Source organism: Anopheles funestus, chromosome 3RL (assembly GCF_943734845.2).
Source record: "Anopheles funestus chromosome 3RL, idAnoFuneDA-416_04, whole genome shotgun sequence".
Lineage (NCBI taxonomy): Eukaryota > Metazoa > Arthropoda > Insecta > Diptera > Culicidae > Anopheles > Anopheles funestus.
In genome coordinates this window covers 5,648,713-5,664,410 of record NC_064599.1, presented here as the reverse complement: position 1 = coordinate 5,664,410, position 15,698 = coordinate 5,648,713, and the positions used below count along the sequence as shown (strand labels likewise).

General features: G+C 38.6%; 1 protein-coding gene across 4 annotated transcripts; it reads left to right on the top strand.

The window, feature by feature from the left end:
* Positions 1–590: 590 nt before the first annotated feature.
* On the top strand, positions 591–13,890 carry LOC125770079 (uncharacterized). 4 transcript variants are annotated; one of them, XM_049439292.1, is made up of 5 exons: positions 591–822; positions 10,672–11,057; positions 12,702–12,776; positions 12,857–13,110; positions 13,187–13,890. In XM_049439292.1, exons 2-5 carry the CDS (start codon positions 10,917–10,919, stop codon positions 13,380–13,382), a joined length of 666 nt encoding a protein of 221 aa, XP_049295249.1. In that variant the 5' UTR covers positions 591–822; positions 10,672–10,916; the 3' UTR covers positions 13,383–13,890. The 4 variants fall into 4 exon arrangements, with proteins under 4 accessions (XP_049295249.1, XP_049295253.1, XP_049295252.1 ...); XM_049439296.1 differs by lacking the exon at positions 591–822 and adding an exon at positions 979–1,298; XM_049439295.1 differs by lacking the exon at positions 591–822 and adding an exon at positions 1,476–1,679.
* The last annotated feature ends 1,808 nt before the right edge of the window (positions 13,891–15,698 follow it).

Below are 15,698 nucleotides of genomic sequence, written 5' to 3'. Positions count from 1 at the left end.
GACACTTTAAGTTATAAAACGTTCGTTTTAAAAAACTAAACCCCTTGCGGAAAAACAAGTTGTAGAACACAGCACATGTTGTTTGTGAACCAGTTAGTAAAATATTATCATTTTTGAAAACTGTGTAACAACTTCTGCAAAATAAGAAAGATTTGCAGAAAAGTATCAAAAACATATCTTTAAGCGATTGAAATAGTTAAAGCAATTAGTGAAGCGGAAGTATTTTCACCCTTTCCAACCAGCAGCCTTAAGTGGGAAACCTTACAAATATTTCCTCCAAATCTGCTGGTTCACCTCAACTTACAAAGGACTAAAAGTTTGCCGGAAAACATAAAATTTGCCTAACATTTAGTGTGCGTTTGACCGTCTGATGTGATCAACTAACAACATCCCATTTTACAACCCCTACACATTCATCAACACTGTACCGGCAATGCTGGCAAGTTTCAAATCGATGCGTTCATAAAGGTAAAGCTGACCAAAAGCAAGCACGCGTAGTCAGCCGTGTTCGTGGTGGAGAATCACCCTCCAAAATCATCTCCCCTTCCAGCAGCAACAGCAGCCTTACTAGCTCCCGCGCTCTATCCCCTATCTCTTCTCGTTATCTCACCAAACAGCACTGCACTGCGCAGGTGATCTAGGCGTACGAGAGGGCAGGTCCGAAGCGCCACAGAGTGTAACGCGTGTATAAGTCATCCGCAAGCCATTGTCCGGTGTGGACGGCATTTTCGTACGCTCCCGCAGTAAACAAAATGAAACCGTCCGTCCGGTGAGGGTGCGTGCTTTCTTTCGCTTGAAACTGAAGCTACAAAACGATAGGGGGTACGTATTGGATGTTTCGAAGGGTTAAAAATGGGCCAATTGTGTGCATTAGTAGTGTGCGGGCAGGGAATGACCGAGTGTGAAGTGTAGTGAAGTTCCAAAATTTCAACTGATCACGATCGCAACGAAACAGAGTTGAAGAAATGGAATGTTACATTGAATGTAGCTAAAATCATTTATGAAAATCTATAACAAAACAAAAAGTGATCTAATGTTAAAAACAAAATGAAGTTTTATGAAGAAAACGCATTAAAACTGTGTGTTTATCTGTGAAGCAAAAGTGTGCGGGTTTGTAAGTGAGGTTAAGTGCGCAGAACCTTCTTGTAGAGTCGAAAAAAAACACCATTTTGCACCGTGTTGCACTGATAAGGATTCGCTCGGTTCAGTTGTGTGCCTCGTGCAACTAAACGCGTGTATTGAAAGTGTGCGTGTGTGTACTGTTGATTGCTTCTCTGTGTCTGATCATGCAGGTTTATGTGAGTTTTTTTTTAAAACCGAAAGGGAGATGTTTACCCCTTTTTATGTTTTACCTTCAACCAACGAACAAGTGACTTCTTTCACATTCTGTACAGACGGTTGCATTTAAAATTCGTCAAGCAAAAGGCAAACAAAACAGTGTGAATGCGAGTAGTTTTTCCTTCCATCAATCGAAGATTTCTCAGCGAACTGAGAAAACTGTGCCAAAATGATGGATCAACAGTATAAAGATCGGTGCTTCCTTTGGCCTTGGTGGTTTCTTCACTTTCGGGGAGTTTTTGGAGGTTGATGTTGATGTGTTTTTCGGTACACACAATTTCCCACCGGAGGAAATACATAAATTAAAAACGTGTGCGAAACTGGGTTCAATTACCGTACGTGTAAGTATGCAGTTTTGTGAAACATTTACACACTCTTCCAAATTTGGAAGCTGTGATTTTGGGGGACAGGATGTTTCACAAATGTTCCAAAAAAGGGCTAGTAAAATGCACCTTTTTCCCCTGGAGTTATTCCATTCTACACCATTTTTTGGATGGACGATTGCACCGGGGAGATTCGTTCAAAAAGTACAGAATGTACGATCGCACCGTAGTCGTTGTTGATCGTTGTTTACTTTTCCGGTTGTCTGATGTCTGCAGCAAATGTTCATTACGAAAACTTAACTGTACGATCATTATGCGCTCTGCTCACCTTATGGTCGAGCGGTAGAGTGATTCAGATCGGTACATTTTCCGGGTTTTTTGCTATTTTTACGCACATGCTGTTACGCCTTGGTACGTTCTAAGCAGTGATGTTTATTTGAATTTGTTTCGTGCAAGTCGTGTTGAGTGCGATTGCAATAATAATAACTTTCTTCACACATATTTATTCGCTTCTTTTATATGCTTGAATGCACTGTGCATGTGAGTAAAGTGCAGAAATTTTATAAATTAATTTTCTTAACTTTTCTTTTATTTTTTTTAATTTTTGTATTTAATTTTTAAATTTTCATATTTTTCTTATTTATTTTTTAATTTTAAATTTCAGTAGATAAAACAAATTTTCTACTGAAATTTAAAATAAAAAAATAAATAAGAAAATTATGAAATTTTAAAAATTAATTACAAAAATTAAAAAGATAAAAGAAAAGTTAAAAAAATTAATTTATAAAATTTCTTTCCTAAAAAGCTTTCTTAAAATAGAACAAAACTTTTCAAATAGTTGCTATATTATATAGTAATTATACACTTTAATGAAAACAAAAAAGGAGTTAATAATAATTACTATTAAACATAAAATGAACACATAAAAATTATCACCCAAATATACACATCGTTTGCAGTGTGCGACTACCTTCATTGGCGCGATCAGTGCGTTTTAAGATTCCCATAACGAAGCTGAACAACTTCGCAAACGGATACGAGCAATGATCATGTTCAATTTGCATATAATCCACTACTGCTGCACTTCCTACGAGTAACAGCTGTTTGGTGTATCACATTCTCGCCAGTTAGAATCATTCGTTCGAGTAGAGTTTATAAACCTTCTGACCTTGGAGTGCGCCTTTTGATGGAGCGTTTTGGGGTGTGATACTTTCCTTGGAGTATGTTTTACAATATCCAGCAAAAAAAGGTATTTTTCCTTACTTGTTGTTTTAATTGACTTTGCTTACGTAAGTAATTAGAATGATGATGGTGAATGCAATTCCCGCACAACCTTATTACGATTCTTCCATTACCCCTTCCTTTGCAATAGTTCCGCTTCCTCTTTATACGGGGGTGACCCACATCCGGTGTTCCATCCTCACCTTGCCTCCATACCTCTCCTCAAGACTTAACTCAAATTCTCAATTGAGCGTTGTTCCGTTTGTTTCATTTTTTTGGCTCGGTACAAACCATCCAAATATGGGCCCCGGGCATATCAATCCCTTGCCCCGAAAGCCGATTGCTCCGTTAGCTTCCGATAGAGTGCAATGGTGGAAGCATTTCGGGGCTGGCCAGATTGGACGACCACGGGAGAATAGTGGGTGTGGGTGGTAAAATAATAGGCCAACTATCATCCGCTATTCGTGCGTAACATGTTTGAAGTATGAGCGGGCTTCAGTTCCTAAGGAATAGCATGTGCATCGCCGATCGGTACATACAGAGCTGAATGGAAAACGAGGTCTTGAAAGGAGATATTTAAATGATAATAAAATAATGCATTTTCTCTTGTTCCCTCTTAATCCTGATTTGATGATCATTCGAGATCACGAAGTGCAACTTCTTTTAAGAATTCTTTGTTGTTTTAAATGTGAATCTTTAATTAATTCTTCATAATTGTAAAGATCAAAGTTTCCTCCTGTATACTGTTTTTTTTTAAAACAGGTCATTCATTCCACACCGGACAAACATTATTGTGGCGCAAAAGACGACAAAGCACATTTTATTTTTTCGTGCGTATCAGCGAGATCGTTCGTTTGCTATCGTTATCGGAGTGTGTTGTGTTGTGCAAGGCAATTGAATTGAATCTGATAAGAACCACACGTATGCAATGCTCCACACATTGGTGGTCTGTGTTTTACGTGCTACGGATAACAGATGGTCCGTTGCGATGGTTCACTTTTGCAGGGTTTCCCATAGTATCGTGGTTCAGCTTTCGGTCAAGTACACCAACGATAATATTTTGAATCTTATTTGGGCTGGAGGGAGACGAAAGTGATTCCTAAGATCCAAAGTCTCCATAATTCTTCAACAATATCTTGATCGGTCTCTTGAAGTTTCGAAGAATTGTTTGGAGAATTGTCTTATGTCAGACATGAGCTAGCCGATTGTTACTCCAAATAGAAGAAGGACACAAAGACCTACTCTTACTGAAGTGCTTTAATGTCCAGAATGTAGAGTTAATTGTGGAGATGTTGCCATGTTATTGGAGCATGACTTAAACTTGTTCTAACTTTTCAAGTTTTTGGTTGAAAATTTACTATTTTCTAAACTCAGATTGTTGGGAATGAAAAAGCCCAAATATTGACCCAAATATCATATTGAAGAAAGAGAATTAAATCATAAATCCCTTTTTCTACCATTGCCTTCCGAAGCAACCAACCCTGTAGATAACGCGCACATTAGTTAGGGTTCACCTTCACCCCCGGTAGAAAACATACAGCCAGTGTCGAATTGCAGGTGGTATGATTCACAACGACGATCACCCCGAAGAGAAGCATTATTACCGTCCGTTTCCATTCGCGCTTAGTTACGGTGTTTGAATATACGCGAGGGTGTCCGGGGGAGCTTAACCAACGCCGGTCAAGAGTGAGAGTTAAACGCCACGTTTGTCGGGTGTGAACAGGTAAAGGAATCCATCCGCGATCATCCCCCCGGTCAAGGCCCGATGAGTCAGCCAGTGTTCCGACTCTTTGTGCTAATAATGATCAAAACGCAATGCGGGAAGATTTTTGGGATAAAAGATCGCGAGTAATATTGGGACGATCGTTCCCTTCCATCGTGACAATGGTGAACTTTTGTGTAAAAGTGAACTTTTTTTTGTTTTTCATCTTTTACTACCCTTCGTTCGAAGGCATCGTTAGATTAAGCGCCATTAACCAACAAACGAAAAAATACAAAATGGCTGAAACAACACAAAACCATCACCGGACAAGAGTGACCCACATTTTTTCGAAGCCATAGAGTGCCGCCGGGTAGTTCATTTTTTGTTTTGTTTTGGGGGGGTGAAATAAAAGAGAAAGAGACATGGTACCGAAACAATGAACTATATCTGTATGGGATTTTTCGGGGTTAGGGGCAGGAAAATGGTAACAAATCTTCACCGCGCAAAGAAAAGTGAAACGAGTCGATTTGCGAAAAACCGTGCTGCCGGCTACGGAACCGTGACCGGAAGTTTGAACGGCAAGTGGGAAGTTGCACTCCGCCGGAGATGATGTCGAGGAAGTGGTCAACATTGGCTGCTGGAGCTGTTGAAGCTTTTCGACACATCCATCTAATGTTGTGCAGTGTCACGCGCGGTTATAGGCGATCGTATCTTTCACGCGTTCAAATTTCAATGGTTGTGGAGGTTGGGCATTTCGCTTTTATGCAGACCATCGAATGGTACATCAATGTCCAATCAGTGCTAATGAAGGACGACCCCTTGGACGATAAAATAGAAGCATTTCTTATCATTTGGATGGCATTTTTATTGATTGATAAAGAAGTAAATTGCCGTTTGTGTGTGAGTGTTTCGCGATGTGTGATAAGTGTTACACACGGAATTGAAATTATTATAGTTTTTTAAATGTCTCTAATACTTGTTCAGATGACACCAAGTTAAATAGCAATATGAAAGTAAAAATTTCTTAAAGTAAAGTTTGAAAAATAATTAATTTTGCAGTTTTTAAAATGGAAACTGTCCAGCATTTAGAAGCAACAATTAATTCATAAGTCACGAATTAATTCATGAAAACAGAATCAAAAGGTTCATTCGTTCATAAATTTCCTTTCATGGTGCAGTATGATTCTCTTGTATTATTTTCATGTTTTCCAAGGTTTTTTTTTCTATTTTTTATAACTTTTGTTTATGTTTTATATCAAGTTTTAGTTCTCTTTTTGTTGCTTTGTTATTTTCTATCCATCTCATACATTCGGTTTCGTATTTATTATTCTTTTTCGATCGCTTTTTTCTCTGTGCACTTGCTCACCCCCATGCGAACAAAGTAAAACACGAAGGCGAAGTAAAAGATGATGCAGGCGCGTGCAGCAGTTTGTTTGTGTGTTCATCGTGTTCAACCCATTTTATATCGTTTTCGTGCGCAAAATTCAATTCATTACTGGCCGCCAATTTTGTTGTCTGTTTTGTACATTTGTAGCCCACATCGGGTGCCGAAAAAAAGGGGAAGCATCCCGAGCATCAAATGCCACGCGTTTCGTGGTGAACATATTTTTCCTTTTTGTTATTCCCCGGTGCCGATTTTGAGCACTAACATAACCGCAGAAATCATTTTCGGGGGGGGAGGGAGTTGTCCCGCTGTAGGGTGTACACCGTCCAGCAATAGATGGGTTGTGAAGGAATTGCGATGGGAGTTTTTGGGCGGCCATATTGTAGAGATGCGAACCTGAACACGTTGAATTGTTACATCCACTCTTCGGGGGCGAAGTAACACTTTTGCTTCATTTTCGATTTTTAATGGATCGATAATGGACCCAAACGGGGCATAATTGATAAGAAAGTGTTCAACACCTTTTTCAACATGTTCGATGGAACGGAAACCGTTTTTTTTGTGCTGGGGGAATACATTTTATTTGCAATATTTAAAGGATGGAAAACTTAGAGATGCCAAAAAATAAGAAAAACAGATCTTTTTATTTACTTTCCGTGACATGAAAGTAAAAATAATCAACAGTAAAATTAACATACAAAATAAGATTATTAATAATAAAAAGATGATAAAAAGGAACAAAAATAGAAGAAAAAAAAGTGATCGGTTTATTAGTTATTTTTAGTATCATTTTGTTTATTTTAATTTTTGTTTTATTTTGTCAAATATAGTTTATCTACAGTTTTTAAAAACTCTTTTAAATTGATCAGAAGTGTTTAACCTATTTTTTTCCTACCGTTTTTTTCTCTTGTGTTTTCTTATGCCCTTTTTTGATTATTTTTGCAACTGTTATCATCTGACAGTGTTAAACTTTTATCGCCCAACTATCGTATCATCACGCTCAATTTAGATTGTAAAATGTGCTCATTTCTACTATTTTACAATCGTTCGTAATTGATTGCTAAATTGCACACGCGTTGCCTGCAATGGTGTGCTAAGTTCTCTTTTGTAATGCTTCATCGTGGGTGAAAAAGATAAGATAGTGTTTGTGGTTGGAATGTTGGAATGATCGTTACAAATGGTGTTTACGATAAAGGCTCAATTTCTCAACCACCAAACAGGTTGAAGAAGTCCTCTTAAATTGGTAGAAAAACTGCCCACAATGCATCCAAATTAAATGCATTATTTAAAGCAAGCAGATACCAACACTGATTGTGTTTTTCCTCATCAATCATTCCGTCCATCCGTGGCGCTTTCGATGCGGACAGTTTAATCGTTTGGAGTAAAAGTAAAATTAGCCGCATAATTAATTCGTGCACATATCTTCGCTTTAAAGGGGGTTTTAAACGAAATTGGATTAAATTACAATTAATCTGGACTGTCTGATTGCGAGATAATGAGCTTGGGTTGAGTGTGATTAGCTTGGAACCGGAATCCTGAAAAAGCGCCGGATGACACAACAGGTGCATTTCGTTACTGAACCGTGCGTCCGAATGTTTCCACCTGGGCACGTGTGCAGTGAAGCGACCGACCGAGTGAATATATTCTAACCCAGTCGTGCAGGAAGTATAAATCACGGGTAAGGGAAAAAGGTATCGGTCTGAAGGAGAAGATGCGGCCAACGCAGAGACGGGTGAGTCAGTTTCGATTTTCGACAGCACTGGGATGGGGTTCGATTCCCTTTACCATGGGCATGGTGCATAATTTGGCCCACGGGTATGTACGGCAGAAAATGTGTAGTTGGCCCGGTGCCAATGCTGTCTCTAGTTGGGTGGGGAACGTGCCTAATATTGCAAACTGCATTGCACAAACGAGCCAATGATTCAGTTTGTGATGGGAACGTGTAACATGTTTTGCTTGTTTGGTAAAGTGTGAAAAAACACGTGGTTTAAAAATAGCATCAGCAAATTGGAAGGTAGAAAGCACGTAAATATAAAGGTACAGAATAAGAAATAAAAATTTCGGCTAGGATGGTTCTTCAATGCACAAATCATTATAATTTATTAGATAGATTAGAGTCTTCATAAAGACGATTAAAAATGCAATAAAAATAAGTGTTAGTAAAGTGAAATTTGTGATTATAAAATCTCCATTTTAGTACTCATTTTGTTAGACAAAATCTACCCACAATGTTGGCTGTTACGTTACCTAAAAATAAACTCATATTTACGTCCTTCAACGAGCTACTCAGCTGGCTCAGCAACAAGGGCTAATATTACGGCAGGCTTTTTGCTTGGTTCTCACCTCAAAAAACATGGCCACAAATTCAATGCACAATGTCAATGTACATTGGCACACAACCCATTCGCATCGTTCTCACCTTTTTAGCGTATTTTCCCCTGTATGCTTCCGGTGCATCGTTGCAGCCGCGTGAATCATTAGCATGTCGCGTGGCGTATGGTTGTGAGGTCTCTTTTTTTGTTCGTCCCCACTCGAAACAGCAATTCTTGCCCGGGTTGTAGAAAATAGCGCATATGCGCGACAAAAGAACAATAACTACTTGCGCACTACAAATCACATCAGCGGCGGTACCAGCGGCGAATGCACCATAAGCACATGTTCTCGTGCTTTTGTGTTTCTTTCGAATGTTTGTTGCATTACCATACAAACATACGGTTGATGGGGGAAAACAATCGAACGGAACTTTTTGGGGTTTGCATTTTTTTCCTTGTCCACAGTCCGCTAGATGTTGTTCGCTTTTGGAAGGCTTAACATGTGTTGTTTTATACAGGTGTGGGATTTTTTATACCAACTGTTTGTTTATGTGTTTTTGTTCTGTTTTTAAAATATACTTTAATTTCATATAAAAAAATTAAAAAAAAGTTACCACGACGAACGCTTTAAAAAACGAGAGAAAATATTTAAGTTTTATAATGTTTTTTACTTCAACAAGAAATTTTTGCACATGATTAATTTTATGCCAAGAAAACATCTATTTCAACACATTCCATTTCAACTTGAAAAGTGTCCAGAAATGAGTTAAACTTTGCTACTGAAAACCCCTGTAGAATGGTCGTGCTTTAATGCACCTCGATTTATTAATTATTCTTACTCTCAAAATTCTACTTTTGATAAAAAATTAAGCTCTTGAATATGCGAATAGTCAGAAGAAATAAGTCTTTAATTTTTATATAATATTTTACAACGATTTAAATTTTTTCTTTCGTTTTGTTGGACAAGAAATTATTTTAAAAAATAGTTAAATTATTCAAAAATATTGAATTTTTATTATTGATTATAAATGTATACAATTCAATTCAATACAATTCAAATGCATCCTTTAAGACAAGGGTATAATGAATAAATAACAGCAAATAAAAGGAAGAGTAAAGCCCTTTATTAATATGACGTTCAAGTCATCTTTTCACTTGCAGCAAAGCCTCCAAAAAAAACAGGTAACTTTCGTTTTGCTCCCTTGCGTGGTCATGCCACCAATTGGGCACTACTTCCACAAAAAAAATCTCCCCGATGAATAATTAGAAGGAATCGTAAACAAGCTGACGCACTCTCTTTCTCTCACTCTCTGCCTCATCTCCACTTTCTAATTCATTGTACAAAGTTATACAATGTACGCTAAAGGATTGTGGGCTTAGCAATTGTGTTACTACCAGCCTTTTTGTGCGAATGCGTACATATTTTTATGGTACCAGTAACGTGTACCGGTGGAACATTTTAATGGTTCACTATTGACGTGTACGTTGATTTTTGATCCGACGACACGAGGAAATAAAAATGGCTCTACGTTCAGTTTAATACGAAAAAAAGTATTAAAATGTACAGAGCGAAAAAAAAATACCAAACGTTGGCTCATACAAGGCACATAAAAACGGAAATGAATTTAAAAAAAATACCCACACAAGATGAGCCATGTGCGCACCTGTAAAGCACGCTCAAAGGGAAAGCGGTGGAAAAAGCGGGAAAACGAAACGTGATGATGAAAATAAACGAAAAACCCTCCCCATCGGTGCTGGTGCAGGACGTTACAGCTCACTGCCACCCGGTACGGTACGGTGGTATGACATTGCCAGATTTTGTTTTCATCACAATTTTCCAGCACCGGCAACAGACCGGTGCTCGAGCGTTGCCCACCATGGTACCACGAGGGTGAAGAGATTTCGTGACATTCGCTGTGGAATTGCACCACGAGTCGGACATGCCATGGAGGCCTTTTGCTTTCGTTGGGTAGTAGCGGATTGAGGGTGAACGGACACCAAACGAAAAAAGGAAAAAAACACACACATAATTTAAATAATAGCAGTTTTCCAACATTGTGCGTGGGCTTTTGCAAGGTGATTCTTTCGTTGTTTTTTTCCCCACTTCGCGGCATTCGAGCTAGAGTGTGAGCACAATCTGTAAAACCGAAATTGCGCCACAATTCACATCGCGTCACCCTTTCATAATGCTGCAAAACCGGTCGCTGTTGCTAATGTTGTTGGATGGTTAAACTGATCGGTCTGTGTTTGGGGTTGTGAGGCCCCCCAAAAAAAAAAATAGTGCATTTTGTAACTAATTACTATGTGCAAAGGTTCATCAAGGGATGAGCAAACTGTTGCACGTTCGCGGTGTGGTGTAAGTTTTAAATTTATTTATTTGTTTCATTACAGCAAACTCGATCATCGATCGATCAATCAGCAGCAGACGTAAACGAAAGTGAAATGCGATATTTTTTTAATGTCTTGTAATCTTGAAAGAAGCATCTGCAGCAGCTAGAACAGTGAAAAGTGCCCATTTAAAAGTGGAATTTAAAAAAAATCACAAAAGCAGTTAATGATCGCATTTAAAAGCAATTAAATAGTGCTTGTATGTGTGTGTGTGAGTTTTAGTGTAAAAAAAAAGCCGGTATACAGCGATGTCGACCAAAATCAGCAACGGAAACAGTGGTGGGGCCAATCCCGCATCCAACACAACTTCAATTACCGCCAACAATAATAACAACAACGATTCGCCGGACGTTCAAGTGACCGTTAAGGATCTTCCGATCTCGTTTAAGGTGAGTCGATAAAGCGAAGGGAGCGACACGAGAGGTTAGCACACAGAAGCGAAACAACGTCGGTGTCCACTGGGCCGGAAATGGTGATGAGCCAAAAAGCAGTGGTGAAATCATGTGCCGATGTGTCGTTCCGCTTCTATGCGTTGACGGACCCCCCCTTGCACCCGGAATAGGAATAAAGAGGGAAACAAAACAAAAAAAAAACGCTCAAACGCACTTTTTGTTCAAGGGGTGAAATGGTTCTAGACTGTGTTTGGAGGTTCGTTTGGTTGTTTTTTTACATCGTACATTTAAAGCCCTCCGGTTCGCATTGTTCTAGTTTCGAACAACATGCCTGTGCTGTGCCTGCATGTGCTGGGTTCACGGTGGTGTATTGTCGATCGTACGCCAACCGTAAACTTCCGTTCTAATGGGAGACGATGCAACTTGCCGGAAGTTGAAGAATGATGTAGTTTTATTTTTTTTCCTTTTTTTTTTATTTTTTTAGGGTAGTACAAATACCTGTTAAAAATGTTTTTTTGAGTTAGGGAAAATACAAAAAAGCCTTAACTGTTACGAAGAGGAAATTTGTATTGATTTTTAAACTAAATAATTGGTGTGTAATGCAAATTGCATGTATTAAGGAGTTTTTATTTAACTAAATGATATTCGAGATTTTTTTATACAAAGAAAACTCGTTTTTTGTGAGATAATATAAAGAAAGAAGAGAGTCAAAGTTGTACAGATTATAGCCTTAAGAAGGGCTCGAAACAGTGTTTCATAAATTAAACTAAAAAATAAATTCAATGTACATGTAGACGCCATAAACCTCATTTTCATATAGAAGTGAAAAGTCGTATCAATCGCGTGGTACGCTATATACGCAACTTAAAACCTTTTAGCACCCCTCTGTGCTATATTATATCTTAATTATACAAAACCCTATCAAGCTGTTTAATCATCATTGGATGAATAATAGCAGCATCCATGTTTCCTTCATCTTTGCCGTTCGGTGCACATTACTTTAACGCTTTATTCATAAACGGGACAGCAAGCTTATCCGTACAGTTAGCTTGGCAACAATGAACGATCGCTTTCGAGCATTATTGACCGGGTTTTAGGTTTTTGGACAGGCAAACAGATTCTCATGGCGGTGGATGCCCGTTACGTTGGGTCCGTATATATAATGTCCGTTTAAAAGGTTTGTGCCTGAGCACGAAGGGAAATCAAGTTGCAATATAATTTCATGCACCTTTGTGTTGCCCTTTTGTTCCACCGATGGTTCCGGCTGATGGGAGAGAGACAAGAGAAAAAAAAGGGCTGAATGAATGATTCGTCGCTCGTGCTATTCAAAACAGCACGCGCTATTGTCGGTGAGATTAATCGAACCGTTTAGATAAGGGTGAGGTTGGGTGATGGGCTGAGGGTTGGTTTTGGATGAGGAAGTGGACAGGAAGTTATGTTTATGCGTGTGTTTCGAATTTTCGTACAGGTGTAAGTGCAAGTGGAATAGCTAAACGCCAGTATGAGGGATTCTATGTAAAGTACTTGTCGCAACGTTGATTTATCCAACAAAATTTCCTTCGTTTTAAATTTTTTAACTTTTTCTGAACTAAATCCAATGTTTATTTACTAAATTTCTGTTTATTTCATTTCTATTTCAAGGTCAAATATCTTGGAAGCCAACCAGCCACAGGACTTTGGGGAATCAAACACACGAGGCTACCGGTGGATCATTTAGTAAGTGTCTTCAGTATAATTCGCAAATAATTATCTATTTTTATTAATGCCTATCATTCAATTGTCCTTTCTCCTATCAGGTCAGCCTTGCCAAAAATTTACCACCAAACCGAATTCTTCCCTTCTGCAATCTTACCGTATCGCTCGACGGTGTGAAGATAGAGTCGATCACCTCCAAGCTGACGTCAGTGTCAAACTTTACGATCGATACGATTTCGTACGGTGTGCAGGATCTGGTGTATACTCGGGTCTTTGCAATGATCGTCGTCAAGGAGAATTACAACCTTAAGGAAAAGAACCCGTTCGATGTACATGCGTTCGTGTGCGATAGCAGGTAATGAACGAGTTAACTTCCAAATAACTTAAATGTTTTGTTATTTTTTTGTTTCCTTTCCTTTTCTTACCCATAGAGCGATGGCCCGAAAGCTTACCTTCGCCCTGGCCGCCTCTTTCCAGGACTACTCGAAACGAGTAAAGGATGCGGAAGACAAGAACGGTGGCAGTGGTGGCGATTCGGAGAAATCACTGCGAAAGAAGTTTGCCATTGATCTACGAACGCCCGAAGAAATGCAACAGGACATCACAGAACAGGAGACGGAAGCGTGATTGGGCTGAAAAGGAAACGCTACACAACAACACAAAACCAACAGAACATTCACACGGGACCAACCTGAGTGTAAATCCTAGTCCTTATGCTAACGAGCCAGCTGGAGGACACGATTGGTTTAGTTTAACCTCCAGCTTCCAGTTCCGCACCGTGCACCAGACCGGTGACCGAATGGAGTCGCGTATTACTTACTTGCGTATTGTACCAAATGATACCTTTTTTTGTTGTTGCTTTTCGACCGTTCCGTTTATCGTAACCACGGTACACGGTTTTATACTAGTTGTACAATTTTAAAACGAATGATCACGAACGAATGCTTCCTAATGTGGTTTCTCGAGTTGTGTCGAGGATATGTGTCGAGGAGATGTACGAAATAGTGTTGGAATGAAATGTTGAATAGGTAAATAAGTTTAAGGAAGCCTAGAGGCTTATGCTTTGCTAGGCTTCACTACTGCGAACTACAGTAGTGCGATTGATTTTATTTCAATAAACTTTTGTGAGTGCAAATTTTGGTTGATTGAATTATATTATTTATAGATTAAGATATAGCTTTTTTTCCAATGAACTAGTAAGAATTAGTAAGAGTAAGAGAACGTGTTCTTCAAATCACTTAAGATACGAAGAAATTTTTGATTCTGTGGTAGTTTTATTTTACACTTTCCCAACCCCGATGACTTAGTACACGAATTTAAAAACATTTAAAATTATAAACAACTTTGCGTTATAATTACCCACGAATATACTGCTGCTGAATTAATTTTAAACATTTTTAAGGCAAAGTCGAGCAGGGCAAATTATTTTCGTAAAACGCCCTTAAGTATGCAATATTGATACATATTGTATGGTACAGTGCTGGAAATAAATTTAAGCAAATATGTTTCCAAATTGTATCTGCTTACTTTTAGTCATTTTAAATAAATTATTAAAAAAATATTATCAAAATACATATTTATATAATAACTGTAGAAATTTTAGCTTTTCGTGTTCTAACAGTCTTTCAAATAGTCAACACAGTAGTGGATCTAAGTGGTAAGCGGCCTCCTACGACCCACGCCGGTCAGTGGGGCCTCAAAGAACGTGCGAGACTAATGAACTTTGCCATCACTGCGTGTACTATGCGTTTGAACGAGAGAACGTATTTGAACGAGAGCAGGGAAGAGATGCAGCGAAGTGCGCCCGAAAGAACAACATGCGAGAGGTTAGATCGGGCGACCGCTGCGCCAATTATAGTTGTGTAGGTGTGTCATGATAACGAAGCAGGAGAGATAATGATCGTGAGATAAACGACAAATTAGGATCAGTAGTGATCTGACAGCGATACATTACAGTTATGAATGTAATTCGACGCTGTGCGGAAAGTGACGCCATTGCTTTGTACAAAGAAAATGTAGCAAAAGTTGGTTTTTTTGACTGCCAAAAAGTCTTCAAGGATGTTATTCGATACAAAGAACGAGTTTGTATAACAATTCGTGTGTTAATATGATGTGAAACAGTAAAGATTGCAAAACCACGTGTTCCTATTGTTGCCGGCGTCGGCTTGGCTTGTATCATGCGCGTGTGCTCTCCGTGATAAGTGTTAGTGTAAGTGTAAGTGAAAGAAGAATGCCGCTGTATAAAAGTGGATGGACCGCGTCTTCCGCAGTAAATGCAAACTTTTTATCGTCCATTGCATTTTATTTGATTCTTTTTTGTGTAAAAAAAAGATTATTCAAAAGCGGATGAGCAAAGTGAAAGGCTTTCAGTTCAATCATTTCAGTTTCGGTTCTAACGGTACTTGGTTATGAGATAACTTGTGCTTGCCTGCGCAGTCAATGTACGCTCTTTTGTTCTTAGTTCAACGTTAAAGTTGTCGTTGTGTGTGAGAGTAGGGAAACTTAAAATCAGTGCGTGTACTAAGCTTGCAAATTATTTGCATTTGTGTTGTTCATGTGTTGCATTTGTGTTGTTAATGTGTTTAAATAGTGTTTGGTGGCAAAAAGTGAGTTCTATTTTTCAATGAGCTTATTGCTTATTGCATGAAAAATGTTGCCATTGTAGGCGAATGTGATAATTTAAATGTGTTAAATGTGTTTTAAATGTGTGTGAAAGTGGAAGTGAAAAAAGTGAGAAAAAGGCAGTAGTGTAATAGAAATGGAGCCGCGAAGAAGCAAAGTGTTGTATTTTGATGTTCGGATTTATGAAAGTAAAGTGACCTGCGTATAAATGATCGTTTACACTGGTAAGTAAACCTCATTCAATCAGCATTATCGGAAGTTAGGTTTTTACGGACAGCAGTTTCAAAATGTCGTCTTTTTCGTGTATTTATCTGTCACTGG